Source organism: Podarcis muralis, chromosome 3 (assembly GCF_964188315.1).
Source record: "Podarcis muralis chromosome 3, rPodMur119.hap1.1, whole genome shotgun sequence".
Taxonomy (NCBI): domain Eukaryota; kingdom Metazoa; phylum Chordata; class Lepidosauria; order Squamata; family Lacertidae; genus Podarcis; species Podarcis muralis.
The window spans coordinates 72,315,188-72,334,348 of NC_135657.1; the positions used below are offsets into that span (position 1 = coordinate 72,315,188).

General features: G+C 39.4%; 1 protein-coding gene across 4 annotated transcripts in view; it reads right to left on the reverse strand.

The window, feature by feature from the left end:
- PRDM1 (PR/SET domain 1) overlaps window positions 1–19,161 on the reverse strand; it is an 85,918-nt gene continuing 66,757 nt past the window's right edge. For all 4 annotated transcript variants that reach the window (XM_028723065.2, XM_028723067.2, XM_028723069.2 and 1 more), the window contains 5 exons: window positions 11,614–11,733; window positions 7,712–7,961; window positions 4,151–5,196; window positions 3,391–3,519; window positions 1–3,153 (listed from right to left, as the gene is read on the reverse strand). In XM_028723065.2, the coding sequence (XP_028578898.2) occupies window positions 2,578–3,153; window positions 3,391–3,519; window positions 4,151–5,196; window positions 7,712–7,961; window positions 11,614–11,733 (2,121 nt within the window). In that variant the 3' untranslated portion in view covers window positions 1–2,577. The remainder of the gene's footprint in view (window positions 3,154–3,390; window positions 3,520–4,150; window positions 5,197–7,711; window positions 7,962–11,613; window positions 11,734–19,161) is intronic.

Here is a 19,161-nt window from a genome sequence, read left to right on the forward strand (position 1 = left end):
TAAAGCAATGAACATTTTATATTTAATTTACATTTTGACATTTTTGCACATAAATAACAATGTAAACCAGTACGTAAACATAAGATAGTTTGTTCTAGCAAAGTAAAAAGCCTGTTAACTTTGGTCAGAGCCTGTTCTTTAAAAAAAACAACACTGATTGTTGCTACATTCACATGTAAAGGTCCTAAACTGAGAGAAGAAGATTGGACATAAAGGAAGCAAATTTTAAAGCTGATGCATATAAATCTTTGTAAAATTTTGTATCAAATACAGGAAAGCACTACAGGCAATTAATAAAAGCAACAGTGTGTCCAGTCATAGTAGTGGTACTTTGGTTTATCCTACAGTTAAATCCTACATTTATGAAACATTGCTACATTTAAATATGTTTGCCTCACAATTTACGGGAGCAGAAATGTAATGAACAGTAGCCCTTCCTTCAAAAAAGCTATATTTAAAGTTTTCCTTGAGCTACTTTTAGACCAGAGATATGTTTGGTATCTTAAATAAGAAGGCATTAGATTGATATCATTTCTGAAACAGTCTAACTCTTTAAGACTATGTTGAGATAGGAATGTATATACACACAGAAGAACAGGGTGTAACAACGCTGTTATTTTCCCCCTCCGTTACGTACATGTGATCACGCGATCACCTTTTAAGAAGCAGAGGAAACAATGGCAGACTTCACTCGACATTTTAAACAGCTCTTCCTACCCTTTACCAATCTGTATTATCTCAATCAATTTATTGATCCAGTCAACAGACTGCACAATAAAAACAAATTACCATTCTGTATTATATTTATACCATACATAGGTGAGTGAGATTTTGTTTCCCCCCCCAGCAACGATTTCTTAATGTGTGTTTTTTCCCCACAGACAAGTGTCTTCTGCAAGAATATGAGAGGGATAGAAGACTCAGCCACATAATCTTCACAGAATTCTGTGGGAATTTTATAATATGTGGACAAATTGTTTGTGAGTAATGGTTTGGAGGATTAAGACTCGGAATTAAATTACTGATGATTTCCTTAGCACAGTAGCATGGGCTGGAGGCTGTTAAGTCATACCTTTGGAAGGTGAAGCAAGCTATGCAAGTAAGATTTCATTATAAGGTTTGTCTCACAAACTTAAGTGGTATAAAATATACGCATGCACACACATACATGGTATATTGGCATAAATATCTATAAATATACATGTATTCTTTGCTACACCTTGTATGCCGACATGGTATCTTTGGGCTTAGCAAAACAAAAAAGATTTACAAAAAAGAAAAGAATGTGCCTTCTATCTTCTCTGCACATTTTGGTTTGTTCTCTAAAGTAGCAAAGCATTAGATAAAACAACATCTTCTGCACCACTGGACACACTCAATGAGGTAACTGTTGTTCAGCAACTTTGCAATGCCCTTTTTATCTTTAATTAAATTAACCACAAAACGTACTAATACAAATACTGAGCGAAATCTTGAGTCATATAGGGAAAGGGTGGGGAACCAATAAAGTATGCCAAGAAAGGACTTTGTTAGCAACTTCTACCCAAGGAAAGTAGACAGAGGGAATGGGGTTGGGGGAGATCTGGCACATCTTTCCCGGGGAGCCTAGGAATCAGATTCCCCCTAGTACTTCACTGGCAAAAATCTCAGCAATACTCTCCTTTCAGACAGCATCTTTGGGATAGTATTCCTTGCATATGTATACAAACAGTTTGTGAGAAGAAAAATAATAATTTTGTAATACTATTGCTCTCAATGTCAAGGTATGCAACATGTTTGTTTAGAAAACCTATTTGATGCATTATTTCTGGCAGATGATTTTACTTTCCTATTCATCTTTGACAATGAGGTACTCTAGACAGAAAATCATCGCATCACTCTTTTCTATCCCTATACCAGTATGACGTTTTCCTCTTGGCTGCTGCATACATTTTGGGGCAATTTCACACTTCTACCCACTTTGTTCAGTTATACAGCACTGTTCTAACTGGAGGAAACTCTAGTATTTACCTTTGGCAAAACAAAAACCTAATTTCTAAATCAGGAATGTAACATTCCCCCCTTTGCTTCCCCATCAATCTTAGGTTGCTGGTTTTTATTTGCTAAACAGATGCACAGGAAGAAATTATACAAAGAATGGCCACAAGACAATATATATATATATGAACACTTATATTCAACCTTATAATGAAACTTCCTATCATTGTGAATATTTTCTATCTATTGCTTTGTTAATGGTAAATTGCATAATAAATTATTACTGGAAAATGATTATGGATAAAAGATTGTCTTTTTTGGAAGTAGCAGAGGTAATACGCAGTCCTTGCCTCTTTTCATGCCCTGAGAATACAACTTTGGAGTTCCTTCTTTCAAATGGAGTAAGATAAACTACTGTAAGCCAAGATTGCTTTGCAGCATTGACACTATATACAAGCAATTGCTACAGGCACCCTGACTTGCCAAGTCATAAATTAAAAAACAACACAAACCACTTTGCCATACATACGAATGCACATGTAAGTATGCACATGTGTACACACACTCACTTCTCTCTCGCACACGCACACCCCACAGCATTTAAGGGTCCATTGGTTCAACTGCTTCTTGCTTGACCTTTATAGGTACCCGAGGTAGTGGATGACCTTGAGGCAACTTCACAATTGACATATCTGATGATTCATAAAGGTTACATCCTGAGGAAACCAGCCCATTTCCCAGGTTCCTCTGCAGCGATGCTTTAAGAGTAGCTCCTTCCATCTCTCGTTTAAGCACAGCAAGTATTTCCTTTTCTACTATAGATGCCATGTCAATGTTGTCCTCAACATCGTCCAGCCTGTCTGCACTGTCACTAATGTCAAATTTCTCAATCTCTTCATTGATCCGGTTGAGGTCCTCTGTCGAAAGGGTGGGTTCAGGGACAACAGGGCAGTTGCCTTTCAGGTGGACCTTGAGGCTGCAAAGGTGGATATAGCTCTTGTGGCAATGGATACACTTGTGCGGGCGCTCTCTGGTGTGGAGCCGTTTGTGCAGTTTCAAGTGCACAAACTGGGTAAATTTAGCAGTGCAAAGCTTGCACTGGTAAGGCTTCTCTCCAGAATGTAGCCGCAGGTGGGTCTTCAGGTTGCTCGTGCTGCTGAATCGCTTGTGGCAGACCTGATCAGGGAGGAGAGAATGAGAACCTTAGAAGAAAGGTGGTAGTTTGCTCTTTGCAAATGCATAAGTGATTCTGAAAAAGTGTCATCCAGTCTTTTTACTTTTTCATTTATCTCCATTTAGGAAACCACAACTGACAGCAACAAACAGTTGTGTGTTCCAGTTGTGTGCTCAAGTCTGCCTCAATGTTATTTTGCACCCAAGTCATGATCTCATTATACACTAATTGTGACATACCTGACATTCATGGGGCTTTTCTCCTGTGTGTACCAGATAGTGCTTTTGGAGGTGAGCCAGCTGAGTGAATCCTTTATTGCAAGTAGTACATTTGAATGGTCTTTCTCCGCTGTGTACTCGAAGGTGAACCTTTTAAGAAACAGAACATTTATTATACTTTCGTAATAGCTTCCAAGATAGTGTGTTAAATATCCTAATCTACTTATTGAGTATCTAAAATACCAGGCACTGTTGCTTTTATTACTTTTGCACAAAGTTGCACCATATACAGTTAACTTAGATAGGCTTTAAAAAAGGTTCCCTAAAAAGTACGTTTTTTAAAAATGCAGCAGTGGAATTGTTCTCCAAGTTTCTAGGGCCATTTTGCACTTATTGATGATCCAATGAAGAACACAAATTAAATCTGGCTATTCCATGGATGCTCTCACTTAGCAGTTATCAGAACAAAAGCCCCACAAGGAATGAGAATGAAAAGATTATGTCCACTACATTCTAAAATCAACTTGCTCAATTGCTGCAGGGAGTTATCATTTGAAAATGTCAAAAGGTAATTAAACCCCAAAGGTTTATTAAACCTCAAAAGTTATTACCACAATATCAAGATACTATACTAAAACCAACATAGGTGATTAAAGCCTAGAAGAAACAGGTGCTTAAGAAAGACTTTCCAGAGAGACAGTAACCAGATTGGTTTGGGGTTTTGTTTGTTTGTTTGTTTATCCATGAGGTCTAGAAATGATATTTTCCTTCAAAGGCCTACCTTCAAATTAGAGAGCTGACCAAAGGTTTTCGAGCAGACATTGCATTCATACTTTATTTTCCCATTCTGTTTCTTCAGTGGGTATGGGAGGGTTTTGTAACCAGTCATGTTTCGCTTGCTCTTGATAAGATTCATGGCTTCTTCACTGCTGGTGGCAGCCAACACTGCTGAGGTAGGTTTAGGTTGCATTATGTGTTCTGAAGTGGCTGCTGTGCCCGCTGTGGGCGATCCACTAGTTGGGCTACATGGCTTGTCTTTCATACTGGCAGCTGCCCCTGTGATAGAGAAGGCACTGTTATGTGCAGGGATGAGGAAGTCCCTTGGATGGTCAGGTTGCAGCAGCTGTCGGCTTCCATCAGATGGCAAGGAACTTGGAAGTCCTGGAGAGGAGTTCAGCATATGATTGGGGATACTTCCTCCACTGAGTAGGCTGCTGTAGAAAGGATACATCCTTGGAAAGAGGTTGAAATTGTTGATGCTCATGCCATATGGTGGTAACAAAAATTTATGGTAGGGAAAGGCTTGTGGGAGATGGCTTGAAGGTGCATACCCAGAATATGCCCCTAATCCTTCTGAGTTATAGAGTCCATTCAAGTAAGGATAAGGTTCTCTGTGCTCTTGAGTCATAGAAGCTAGGGGTGAGACTGTAACTGGGCTGCTGTGAGGGCTTGAGCTTTTCAAACTTTGGTCTGGACTACTTCTTGCTGAGGGGCTTGGTGTGGTAGAAGACTGGATAGGTGAGTGGGCAATGTAACTTGGCCTCTCAATCCTATAAGCCTTCAGGTAATCTTCAGGGATGGGCGGTCGGATTGGGTAGACAATACGAGGATAGAAAGGCTTTTCAGGACTACAATTTTTTCTCAAGCCCTCCAAGTCTTTTTCTTGAGTATGTGGATAAATGTGGCTATAAAATAATTCCTTTCCTTTGGGATTACTGGAATCAGTTTTCAGGATTTCCTTCACACTGTGCTCTCTTCTGGGAACAGTTTTTAGATAAAGTTCATCTTTGTCATTAGCTGGCTGCTTTGGATTAACATGGCTTTGTGCTGAAATATAAAAACAAGGCAATGAATTTTTAAGGCCAATAAAGACAATTTACAGACATTGGTCATTAGCCTCTGCCTTAAAACACACATATAAATAGTCATTCCTAGGTATTTGCATTGGTGGAAGGAATAGCACAGCATTATAATCAACAGAAATAAACTCAGTAGCTACTTATTAAATCCTGGGTGATTATCATGATCCAGTCAGTTCATTTCTGCTACATTTGTTCTAGTCTCACCTTTCTTGTATATTATTGGATTAAACTGATTACAGAAAACACAGTAGCACCTGATGCATACTTTGTAGATAACAAGGCAGCTTACTATATACCTTTCTAAGGCAAAAGGATTTGGCTGTTCCAGCTCCTTCGACTGCTTCTAACGAAAACAAACAAGTTTCAACACTCATCACTTTAAAAGGTGACTGAGTGCCTTGCAATCATGCATGAATAACAGAACTATGGATGAGACACACAAGAGGTGCTACTAAAAGCAAAAAAAGACTATTGTAGCTCCTTAAAGACTTTGTTGATTTAGCTAATAATTTTGTAAATTTATTGTGGCATGAACTTCTGTGGACTCATACCCACTTCCTCTGATGCAGGAAATGAAATCTTACTAGGCAGGTATACATAAAAGAGAAAATTGTAAGGTGGGAACTGAATGGTAATAAGATGCAAAAATTACAATTAGTGATAATCAGAGCTTAAACAAATATTAAGTAGGCACACCTTTTACAGTAGCAGATTGGTGATAATTGCTTCAACATTGCTAACTGCATTAAAACTTGTAGTGAGCCAAAATACCATTCTCAAGAAACAGTCATGATTAATTTACCAATGACAAATATACTGTCACTGGTAAACTAATTAACACATGTAGTGTGATATATAACCCCAAAAGTGATAGCATTGAACTTTGTGATTCATTTGTTACTGTGAGTCTTGCTCTTGTCCAAAATCTAACATTTTGAATTAGGCTTCATACCTAGTAATCCACACAACAACCCTGTGGGCCAGTAAGTGACTGGCCCAAGTTCATCCAATGAACTTCAAGACTGCGTGGGGATTTGTTCTCCCCTGATCTCTCATGCCCTAGTCTAATACTCTAACCACTACACAACACTTGGTCTAGAGTTTGCTAGTTCCACATTTTCCTAGAGGCATTGGGGGGGGGGGGAGTTATCTTCCTTTTTTATTATATTTTGCTTTTGATCAGCTATATTTTCATTAAGCCAGCAACTTAGAAAAAAATTCAGAGGAACATATCAGAACAACAGATGAAAAGTGATGTGTGTATGCCCACATGCATAGCAGAAGAATGGAGTGATAGATGCGGAGCTATTAGACAGACAGTCTGCCATGCTCCTATCAGCCTTCTGACAAAGTCTTGTCAGAAAGGCAAGAAGTTAAAATTGTCATTTGTGGTGGTGGTGGTGGTGGTACACCCCCCCCCCCAAGATAAATATCAGAGAGAGAGAAAAACACTCCTAGATAAGTTACAGGAACCAGAGCACGTTTCTGCTGGTTCACATACTGATCCAGTATGTTCACACTACATGCAGTGAAGTACTGAAGTGAGTCTTTTGTGGTCCCTTCACAATATGCTTTATGTTCAGTGTCATTTGTGCAAAAATCCCTATTAAGCCTATATCCTCGCCTACAAAAAGCACCTGCTTCCCCCACTTCACATTCATAAACTAAATTTAAGCCATGGTTTCTACGAGTTTTCACTCTATGCCAAAAAAATGCTGTTCCTTGTCTTAATACATACAGATCAACTGTAAGGTTGCATATCTTCATCACAAGTTACACCCCAATCTGAGGAGCATTTTTACCAGTATAGCCACTTAGTGCTCAGTGAAACAACATAAATGGCAAATGTACAGTGAATCGTTTTCTGCCCAGATCTAGTTTAAAGAACCTTTCTTTTGTGGCCCTCCTAATAGTTGCCTGAGAGATTTAATTCTAATTCTTTCCCCTGAGACCTTGAAAAATAGCTGTGGGCGTGCAGAGTAATTTCTTGAGTAAATGCTGCTGAACATTTTGAGTAGAGGATTTTAATAATGCTGATTCACATTTTTGTTCTAAATAAGGCATCTGTTTTGTGAGATGAATGAGAACCTAGAAGTTCTGAGGTAAAAGAATTTCCAGACAAGCTAAGAATGGAGATGATGTTTATCGTTACATCATTCATGACCCATTTAGAAACAAATTACGTTCACAACAAATTCTGCTGAAGTGTTTGGCCATGATCTAGAACCACCATGAGCGTGCTGGGTGACCTACTCTAGTTACCAGGAGGGTGTCATCCCTGTGGTCATGATCCAGGTAGAGGCCCCAATTTGCAGCCTTCAATTTGCAGCGGGGTGAAAGCTACTATCTTCTCATGTCAAGGCCCTAAATTATAGCAAACCTCATGATAAATTTTGTGTGTAGGTATAATGCATATTTTAGACACACACCCCATTGGCAAAAGACATTATTTGCATGCAAGTCTGCTGTAATCTACTTACTTATATTCATCACCAGGTCTCCAGTGGAAGGATAGTGTAACCTTTCCGCAAAGTCCCGGCAATACCACACAAGCAATTCCTGGCCAGGTGGTATGGGTTTGATAGTATAAAAGTAGACATCCATTCCATTCTGACAAGCAGCCAGGTTCTGCTCCTGAACAGAATGTGCTGGGTTTACATAACGCATCCAATTGCTCTTTTCCTCATTGAATCCATCAATGAAGTGGAGAAGTTCACCACCAGAATATATCTGCAGAGAATGGAAGATAGAAATGTAAGGTATAAATGGAAAAGAACCCTTTTTTAAAAAAAGGCAATGAAATATACTAGTGGATGGTAAGCACCCTTTATAGACTGTAGGAGATGATCCAAATGGAATATGCTTTGTAACTTTTTTTTCTGATGCCATGTGTATTTTGATGCTTAGCATTCAAATGAAAGCATACTACTTAAAAGTTCAGTATTCAATGCCTCTGCTTTAAGACTCTTGGACTGCTGGTCAACAAGTGGGTGGTATTATTGACTTAAGGTCTGACTGTGTGCTTGCAATAATGTGGTGAGTCACTTTTGTAAAGACTGATTAGCATGGTTATGTCACAACCAATTCCTTGCCCTTGTCTTCCCGCCCCCCGCTTATGGCCTCTTTACTTGCTGTTTCCTACCACCACCACCCAAAGCTTTAAGCTACGCGAATATCAACCACCCCAAAGTCCTAAAATGACACTTGAGCATACTTGGAATGTAGCCCTTTTGTTACAGGACTGGTGGGGTGAAGTGAACTGTATTTTGTATAACTAACTGGAGATCTGGAAGGGGGCCAGATTGTGACAGCTGGTCAGCTGGTATGTTTGAGAAAATATAACTCTACAGCATGTGACGGAAGAACAAATAATGTACTGATTCAATATATCCTTGTTTTCCAGTGTGCATCTGAGAATATGAAAGTGAATATAGAAAACTCCTGACAAAGCTGTACCTGTAGACTGTAGTGTAGCCTTGCTTTCAGTTTACCACTGAAACTATGGCACAGTTAACTATAGTTAACTGGTAACTATAAGGTTGTGAGGTTTCTTAAAAAAAAGTTTCACAAGTCATCATGTTCAAATAGGAAATATTTGTTTTTTTCCTCTTTCCTGCCTTGTTCCAAAGGGCTCTGGGCCAGTGACAATATGCATCCCTGTTTCGTTTTACTTAAAAATAAAATCCCCATGAAGTTAGTGCCATAGATTAGTGTAATGGCTGGGATAGAATTTCAGTTTGGCTTTCCCATGTCCGAATGCAATGTTGCACCATTTCCCTGTGCTTTTTGACATGCACGTTCAATTTCTTCTGAATGCTGTTTGATGTAAGAATCGACTGAGAAGTCATTTAAAAAAAAAAAAGCAGCAACAAAAGCTGGCCTTTTAACACAGGCAGTAAACACCAGAATCACTTTCTTACTTCCTGTCATTTGAGGCTGAGGAAATACATGTGGCTTCATCAAAGAAGCTTGAGAGATTTTGCGGTGTTTTTGTTATGAGAAAGATGGAACAAAGCCTGAAGAATTATGCACTCAAGAGGAGTTTGTTAGCTCCGATTTGCAAGCTTCCAGGAACTGAGTTCCATTGATGTACACTTCTATTACAGATAGAAACTACTTTCCGAAGTTAGACCAAGTGACTTCCAGTCATCTTTCCAGAGCTAGTAGAATTTACTGTATTGCTTTCTTCAAAACACACACATCTCACTGCAGTAAGATCGAATGGCCTCATAAAACTTTATTTTGCCACCTCACCAGATTTCCGTGTATCGTGTGGAAGATTAAAAATGTGCTGAGTCATACTGTAGCAATTACAAGAAATGACATCACCCTGGAGTTTGCACAGCATATTCATGCCTTCTCTTTTTAGAGGGTATATTTTGAATGGAACATTTATGCTTACATACAACAGATGTTCCTGTTCCTGCCAGCCAAATCAGGATGTCTTTTATATGACATGTGGGAAATTATCTTCCACAATTTCCTTTGCATGTGCAAGACTGTTTTCAGGCCCTTAGGAAAGAACCTTTTCTACTTGGAAAGTGTGTGAAGCAAAAGAATAAACAAAAGTAAATACCAAGACTTTTCAGAAGGCACATAACACAAGCATGATGTTAGCTTCCTCAATGAAAGTCTGGAATAACATCCTGTTACATAGTCAGAATCCTCTTGTAAGATTTGTTTAATTACTTAAATGTGCTAATGACTAGTCTGAAAGCATGCATGCTTCTAGGGTGAGGCCAAGATATTTCCCTGCCTGAGATGAAGGAAAAAATGGCACCCTACTCCATTCCATGTACTGACACATGGCATACCCTTCAACACCTCACCACTGCTCTCTGCCCCTTAGCAATTGCTGCCTAAGGCAGCTGTCTTACTCTGTCTAATGGTAGGGCCAGCCCTGAACCTTTCTTTAGTTCTCCCGATGTGAGTACTGAAAAGACTTGATGACAGATGCCAACTGGCATCTCCCAGTGCAGGAGATTCCTTAAAGTGTATTTTATTGAAAAAATACTAATGGTTAAGGAGAACAGAGAATCAAGTCACACTTGTTTCTATTGAATCATTAAGATGTAACAAAACATGGAAACAATGTTTAAACGGCCACCTTTCAGAATGACATATGACGTTGGAATGATCTGATACGTGGCAAACACTCAGATGCAGCAGGACAGTTTCCTGCTGCCGCCACACAAAGGTTTAAGCTATGCAACTATCCCCCACCCTGAATCCTAAATTAAAACTTATTTGTACTTGGAATGCAGCCCTTTTGTTGAAGGATTGGGTTGGGTAAAGTGGATTGCAGTTGGTATACTTTAGTAAGCCTCTAGCATGGAAGAAACCTGACAGCTTTGACATTAGACACTCGTGTCTTCGGAAATTTTCTTCCTGCAGCCTTTAAAAAAAAGAATGATGTGTGTTGTTGTTTTTTAAAGCTAAATTCTTTTTATAATATTTATTGCGCTAAGAAGTGACATCTTGCCTAAGGCATTACAGAGGCACATATCTGTTATTTTAGCCCAGGGATGGGGAATGTCTGGCTTTCTGGATGTGTTTCCATTCTAACTCCCATCAGTCCTGGCATGGCCAGTGGTCATGGATGGTGGGAGTTGTAGTCCAACAACTTCTGAATTTTTAACCTTACAACAATCCTGTGAGGTAAGTTAGATGAAGACAGGTGTAGCCTACATTATGTCTCCAGATATTGTTGGACTACAGCTCCCATCATTGGTCATGCTGGCTGCAGCTCTTGGAAGATGGGAGTCCAACAATATCTGAAGGGCACCCTGGATTAAGAGACAGGGCCTTGCTCAAAACTACCTGGTCAGTGAGTGTCCAAGCCCAGTACTCCAGCCAGGAGGTGCTATTTCCCTTTATCACAACTATTAAATAAGGGCATCTTGAGACAACAGGCTTGGCAGCATTTTAGGAAGTGGCCCTACTAACTTGTGCAATGGAAAACAAATAGCTTATTACAATAGTTCAGTACTTCAAAAAGTAATTCATCACAGAGTACAAGATTGAGAAATATTACTAATTAGTCTGAGAAACATCCTAGGGTAAGGTTCATAGTGAAATTAAGGGATAGATGATTAAAAAAAACCTGGCACTGTATAGGATTGTGAATCAGCAGGCTTTAAAAAAATCTGATCTAACAATGATGTATTGTAGGACAAATAAAAAAGATGCTTTCTATCATTCTCAGTTCACTCAGTTGTATTTCACTCAGTGTATGTTCACTCAGTTCACCTGTATTTCTGTTAACATATTGCCACCTCAACCATCACAACTTAAGCAGGTGTCAACACTGAAGTGTGGTTTCTTTTCAGTGGTGCTTATTTAACAAACTATTTACGCATAACCATTAGTTTTTCCTACTTACCCGCCAAAAGTATTTTCTGTTTGCATCCTTAGGAACTGTGCCATTGGTATAGATTTCACCAACCAGGGGTCCAAAGCGTGTTCCTTTAGGGATAATGTCTTTGCTAATAACTCCAATAACCTGAAAGGAAAAGAGCACATGTCAAACCATTTAAATAAGTTTATGCGTTCACACAGGAAAAACAGTTTGATACAAAAGTGCCCTACGTTGTTATTACAGGGAAGCAGTCAATGTAAAGGCAAGGGATCCCCCGCCCTCCTTTGTCTCTAGAGTGGCATTTATTTCAGCACTTAGTGATGTTGCAAAACTATAATCTTTTGGAAATAACACATACCAAAAAGCATTGCAAAGCTGAGCAGAATTTGTTTATCTGTTTCTGTGATCACCTGACAGTATGACATGAGTACTGGCTCACTCTCAAAGATCTTATAGGTGAATGAACTATAAAAGTGGCCTTAGGAGATTAGAGAGAGAGAAAGCTGAGAAACACTAGTGACCAATGGTCTAACTGCCTGATTTTTGCATGGAAGAAATGAACTCAGAACTTGAATGTGACATTGAGATGCAATTATCACATGCTATAATACCCATTAAAAGATGAAAAGCTTGCAGACATGACATTTGAAATCTACCTTGCTAGTTACATATTTATGTTTATAATCCTGGAATTCTGATGACACCCAGCCCTGTTTCTCTGTTAATTTGAGTCAGGTGTCACAGTGCAGGTCCTGAACCAGTTCTTGGATGCGTTGGTGGGCGGGATGAGGGCCAATAAAAGCTGGAGTGGAATCCTAACAAGATGGAGGCTCTGCAGGTGAGTGGTTCATGGATTCAGGATCTGGGCCTGGCTAGAGTTGCACATCCCTGAAGTAGATGTTTTATAGCTTGGGGTGCTGCTTGATCTTTGTCACTGGAGGCTCAGGTGACTCTGCTGGTCCAGAGTGCTGGTTACCACTTTTGGCTCGTGTACCAGTTATGCTCTTTCCTGGACAGAGTCACCCATGCACTAATAGTAGCCTCCGGATTGAATTATTGCAATGTGCTCTATATGAAACTGCCCTTACAGTTGGTATGGAATCAGCAGCTAGTGCAAAATGTGGCAGCTAGGATACTTAGTGGAGCTTCCCCCAAGGCACACATTGCATCTGTGCTAAAAGGCACTGGCTGCCAATTCACTACTGAACCAAATGTAAGGTTTTGTCACTGACTTGAAAGGCCCTGAAATGTTCAGGACCAGGATCTCTGACAGAGTGCCTCCTTCCTTCCGCACATTTCAGTCTGTTCACAGAGATCGTAGGAGGATGCCCTTCCAATTTCACTGTGCCCATTGGAAATGCATCTGGTGGTGACCTGAGAAAGGGTTTCTCTGCAGTGGACCCCATGCTGTGGAATAACCTCTCCTTAGAGACATGGTGGGCATCTGCAATGGTGGTATTCTACCAGTTCCTGAAGATGTATCTATTTGCGAGGTCGTTTCCGAGAAGCGATTTCTTATAACAGCTCTATTAGAATATCAGTGGTATTTCTGTTTTAATGTCTGTTTGTTTTGTTGCTTTATCTTGTAAACTCCTTGTTGCTTTACAGTGAAAGGCAGTATATAAATGTTGAAATAAATAAATGTGCTCTACCCAGTGAGCATAAATAAATCTTACACCAAATGTGTCTTAAATCTAAATAGTATAGTCACTGATCACCTTTGTATGTAGATCTTTAACTTTCTTGATGTGGATATGATCAAGGAAAAACAGAGTCACTATGGGAAGTGTAAAATATACTAGCACTTAAGCTTCCTCCTTACCAGTAATTAAACCATGCACCCCAAAACAGGAATAAGGTCATTATTTATCAGAAAGGCATGCCTGTCAGTATCTCCTTTACAATACAGTGCTTAAGTAAAGGGGCTTTCCTCTCATTCTTTTCACCTCCACTAAGCCTGCTAAATTTTAATTTGCTCTCTATATTGTATATACCAACAGAGTCAGTAAACTAGGAAACATGAATAAGGACTTCAAAATACTGGTGTCTGCAGCTTGAATGGAAAGTGGGGGATGAATATAAGACATTTGTTCCACAGACTTAGTAAACATTCATGTTAAAGCTAATGAGTCATGTTCTTCTCACATTACTAACCAGTTTCATTATGTCTGCCAAAATAATGAAAGGACAAAATTGCATTATGGATCCACTGTACTTAACTTGAAAATAGGCATATTAACTACAACGTAACATCCCAGTATGGCCTCTCCCTTTACTCAAGTCTACTGTAATATAAGTACTGTACTTAAATTACAGTGTGCAATTATTAGTGAATGTAATATATTCAATATTTTGCAAAATTAACTAGCTTTTGAGCCACAGTAACTATCTACTGTTTTTATACTGGAAGACCAGAGGCAACTCTCTTGCTTTATTTTATTTTTATTTATGGAAAGGATTATTGCTTCATGGGCAGGCAGCAAAGGTTTAACTTTCTGCATCCTTCCCATGCCTGTAACTATCCTCCACCTGGTCTTTGAAGAACTTATTCAGAAACGAACACATCTCTTAAGTATTCAGATATGTTATACTAAACGTTATCAGATAAAGGACATCTAGCTGCTTGAGTCTATAATTAGCATTATTCAACTGATCATACTGTTGCCTGCCTGCCTGCTTTGCCAATTCTTTGTGCTGACCCCCCCCCCCCCAAATACTCCACAGTCTACCAGCTAAACTCTTGAGGCCCTGTCTCTACTACAGAAACATAATTTTACTGGTGTGGCTTCTCAAAGAATTATGGGAATTGTAGTTGCACAATGCCTGAGACTTCTCTGATAGAAGTCCCTGCCCTTCCTGCAAAACTACAATTGCTAGCATTCTCTGTTAAAGCAGTTTATGTCGGCAGAGTGGAAATACCCTTAACAGAACAGAACAAGAACAAACACTGAAATGTAGGATTCTGCCTGCCATGACTCTGACTGGAGAGTTTGTAGCTATTGTTTCATGTATGTTTTCAAAGTCTTTTTTTTTATTTTAAGTCAAACCAGTTGTGCATCTGCACTGAAAACAGAATGAACAGGGACTTTCAAAAACAAGTAGAAACATGCCTAATGACTGTGTTTATTTTTGTCATTCCCGTGCATTTTTCATAGAGAGGTGAAAAAGGCAGATGTTCTTCTTGCTTTCCCCATCTTTCTTGATTTACATTCTGTTAAACTTTCAAGAAAAGTTCACAGCCAGCATACGACGTGTACTTGCAGTTTGAACGTAAGATAGGTCTTTGCTCTTAATGCTGTTAATACACACACACACACACACACACACACACACACACTGATATCTTTTAAGTTTAATTCAAAGCATACTGAGGTTTTCAGAACGTCTAGGAATCAGTATTACTTGGAACTTGTCAAATAGAAACAGTTTGGGGATTTTTGTACAGTCATACAAAGCATGCCTGCCCCAACAGTATTTTATACTTTGCACTATGCCCTTTGGAAAGATGACTGTGTGATATCCTATTCCCATAGTGTGTGCATATGGAGGAGGGAATGGGCAGCAAATAGGTGAGTTAAGCCTATTGGTGGCAAGGGAAATGAGGACAGAGTAGAATGTTTGCATCTTGCTCAGAACCCTTGCCAATTTGGACCATACTGCCTGAAGGGTGCAAACTCTAAACAGAAACAAAATACACAACCTTCCCCAGATTTTTTCCTTTTAAAAAATCCCATCCTATAAAAACTTCTCAGGTGGTAGATTATTGCTTGAAGAAGAAAAGGGAGAATGAGAGAGAGAGAGAGAGAGAGAGAGAGAGAGAGAGAGAGAAAGCTGTGTCACTTTTTGCAATTCACTTCAAGGGCAGTAACCAACAGGTGCCCTTTACAGTTGCATGGCATTCCAGAAGGCAAGGCAATACCATCAGATGTTCTTTCTGAGAGGGAAGAGCAATACAAATGTATCCAGGGCTGGGAAAGTGTGCATCAGAAAGATGCATGAAAAACGTCTTGTCTGCAAAGGCCTATTTTACTAGCTTCTGTGATACCTTGTTACTTCAATATTTACTGTAAACAGCACGTACCTCTTTCACAATATGCAGAATATTGTCATAGGTCATTAACCAGTAATTAAGCAGATGTTTTAACAAATACATTTTAGAACAGCTATATCTAAATTGTGGTTTCTAGGGATTTAACAACAGGGAAAAGCTTATAGTACTAAAACAGGAGATTCTGAATGTTACAGTACTTCTGTATACACCCAAGATTCTGCCCAAACTGGGGGAAAGACTTTGGCTGGGGTTCACAAGAAAGTTCATATCTTGATGAATTGGCCTATTTCATGACCATATTATTGTTATTAGTCATCACAGAGGCCTTAGCTTGTACACAAACACCAGAAAAATACTCCCATTACAAACCAAAAGACAGAAATGGAAGTTAATTAGGCCTTATTGGCTACTCCAGGCATAAACTGACATTTCACACTTGTCCACAAGGTGTCATTAGGCACACCTGTTTTATAAATGACACTGTACAAACTTAGAACATCAAATATATGACAGACCCTGTAAAAACTATATAGGTGCTCTTATGAATGTTAAAAACCCCTCTTTAGCATCTGTTTTCTTCCAGATTCTCATGTCAATCATAATGGCATATTTTTTAAAGTTCACTACAGTGTTACAGTTTAACATTACCTACAATGATAACAGTTAAGGTCATTTTCTCCCCCCACCCCCTAAAGCAAGGGTGAAGAATTAGTCGTCCTCCAGATCCTACTGGACAACAAGTCCCATCATCCTTAACTATTGGCTAGGGCTGATGGAAATTGAAGTCCAACAACATTTAGAGGTTTCCTTATCCTTGCTCTAAAAATACAGCCACGACATCAACACCTGGAAACATGCATACCTCTCCTAATGAAATATTTTTACACTTAAATACTACCCAATTATTCCCTCAGTGCTTAGGAATTACATACCTGAAGTATATAAAGCCAGAGTTCTGTAGCACTAAAAGGTGGAGTTAACGTGTCCCCCTGCCTAGTGAGTTTAACATGGTATGTGGCATAATGACACTAACGTCATCCTGTGACAGTCAGCTGAAAGCCAACTACGAAGAGGCAGGCAGCTGTTTCTTTACTATCAGAAAGCAACAGGATCTCAAATATTCCAGTTCATCCTGGTTTGTAAGAAGATTCCCACTCTGCTTTTACTAGTGCTTCAGGTGTACAAGCTACAGAATTACTTCTTTACTCAAGTGGTGTTTAAAAGGCCCTTTAAAAAGATGACACCTTTTCTGAGCTCAGGAAGAAAACAACTGTTGGAACTGACCAGGGTCCTAATGAATTATTGCCGGAGCTACTGTATGCCTTCTATAAACACTTCAGTGTGCAGTTGAAAAGATTCAGTTCTCTCGTTCTTCATCTGTCCTGACAGAAGCCACTTCCAAAGATACTTTATGGGCATCCCTGACCTTTCAGCTATTTCACTACATTTGTCTCTGTCACTAGCCTGTGCCATAGAGCACAACCTGACATGATGGGAGCCTCTGGACAAGAAATGGTACCGCATAGTTTTCTCTCCAATTCTTTTTTTTTATTTTTTATTTTTAAGGAGAAAGAAATGGGAATATGTCTCCTGAAGAGTTCTTTCTTTCTTAAAAATAGCTTTAGAAATAACTGCCACCAAGAGCAGTATGTATGTAGTTAAACACACATGCTATTACTATTTCAGTGGGCCCTAACATAATACCGAATCAAACAATACTTAACCAAACAAGTAGGAACTGGATTGACAGCCAGGTGTCGAGAAAGAATGATTTAATTTTAACTCCCTGTTAATTTAACTTCCACTTCCCCAGTATTACCATGATGACTTGTTCACTTAGCATGTTGTTTTGAACAATGAAAACTTTCGTTCTTTTGTTTTTCAGCTACGGTGACTGAAAGAATGATGCAGCTGAAAAGAGGGCCTACATCCTATAATTTATTCTTTTTAGAAGGGTGGGGCGAGAGGAAATGTTTTCTTATTGTTTCCTTTTCACAAATACACATAGCAACAGCATTAGCAGCTATCCTTTTATACATAAAGAAGGCACGTAAGTGATGGATGTCTAGCTCATGGGTCAGCATACTATGTTATATCAAGGTTTAAATACTGACTTTCTTCAAGCCACCTTGATAAATTTTATGTTTATAAAAATCTAACATTGCTTCTCAGCCTAGCCTAATTCATGGGGTTGTTGTGGGGATTAAATGATGAGTAGGAGAACAATGTGCACCAAGGTAAGATATAAATGCCATGTAATAAATAAAATGTGTTTTATGTGGGCTAACCTTTGAAGACCGCTCATAAAGTGCAGTTAGTACAAAATACGGCAGCTAGGATATACTGGGGCAATGTGTGTGGAACACATCTCACTACTCTTAAAATAGCTGCAGTGGTTTCTGGACCCAATTCAAGGTGCTGGCTTTGACTTTTAAAGCCTTAAATAGTGGGACCTAATATAACTCAAAGGAGTGCTTTCTCCCACATGATTCTATCCAGGTATTAACGTCCTCACTGGAAGCTACTCTGTAGGTTCTTCATGATGACCCCTCAATAGAGCTTTCTCTGTCATAGCAGCCTTGGCTTAGAATGTTCTCCCAAATAAGACCTGCTTAGTCCCATCTCTGTTTTATTTTGCAGGCAAGGCAAACACCTATTTACCCAGGCTTTTTAATGTGTATTAGCTCCCCCCCCACCGCCCCCTAGCCTGCTTTCAGTATTTTATCGTTGATCATAGAAACAGTATAAATAAATAAGATTTAGGAGTAGTTACAACACAGATCATATGTCCAACAATTTATCCAATTTCACTTGAATTAAATTATTTAGCTGTGATCAAACAGCCAAATATACCTTACAATGAATGTTCCTATATAGATAAACAAAGCCTCAAAAAATAAGAACTGAAGTCAGTCACTTTAAAATGATAAAGGTAAAGGTAAAGGTACCCCTGCCCATACGGGCCAGTCTTGACAGACTCTAGGGTTGTGCGCCCATCTCACTTAAGAGGCCGGGGGCCAGCACTGTCCGAAGACACTTCCGGGTCACGTGGCCAGCGTGACAAAGCTGCATCTGGCAAGCCAGTGCAGCACACGGAAATGCCATTTACCTTCCCGCCAGTAAGTGGTCCCTATTTATCTACTTGCACCCAGGGGTGCTTTCGAACTGCTAGGTTGGCAGGCGCTGGGACCGAGCAACGGGAGCGCACCCCGCTGCGGGGATTTGAACCGCCAACCTTTCGATCGGCAAGCCCTAGGCGCTGAGGCTTTTACCCACAGCGCCACCTGCGTCCCTTTTTAAAATGATACCACTACATAATCTCCAAGTATTTGACAAGCCTTCATGGAAAGGTTAGTAAAAAAAAATACAATCCAAGCTCATGCATGTGCACATACACAACACAGGTGTATCTCGGAACATTACTCTAACTACAGATGTTAATGACAGCATTAATATTTCATAAGAATGTTTTTTTCCATTAAATCAGCTCATTACTGACATAATTACATGAGGTGATATTT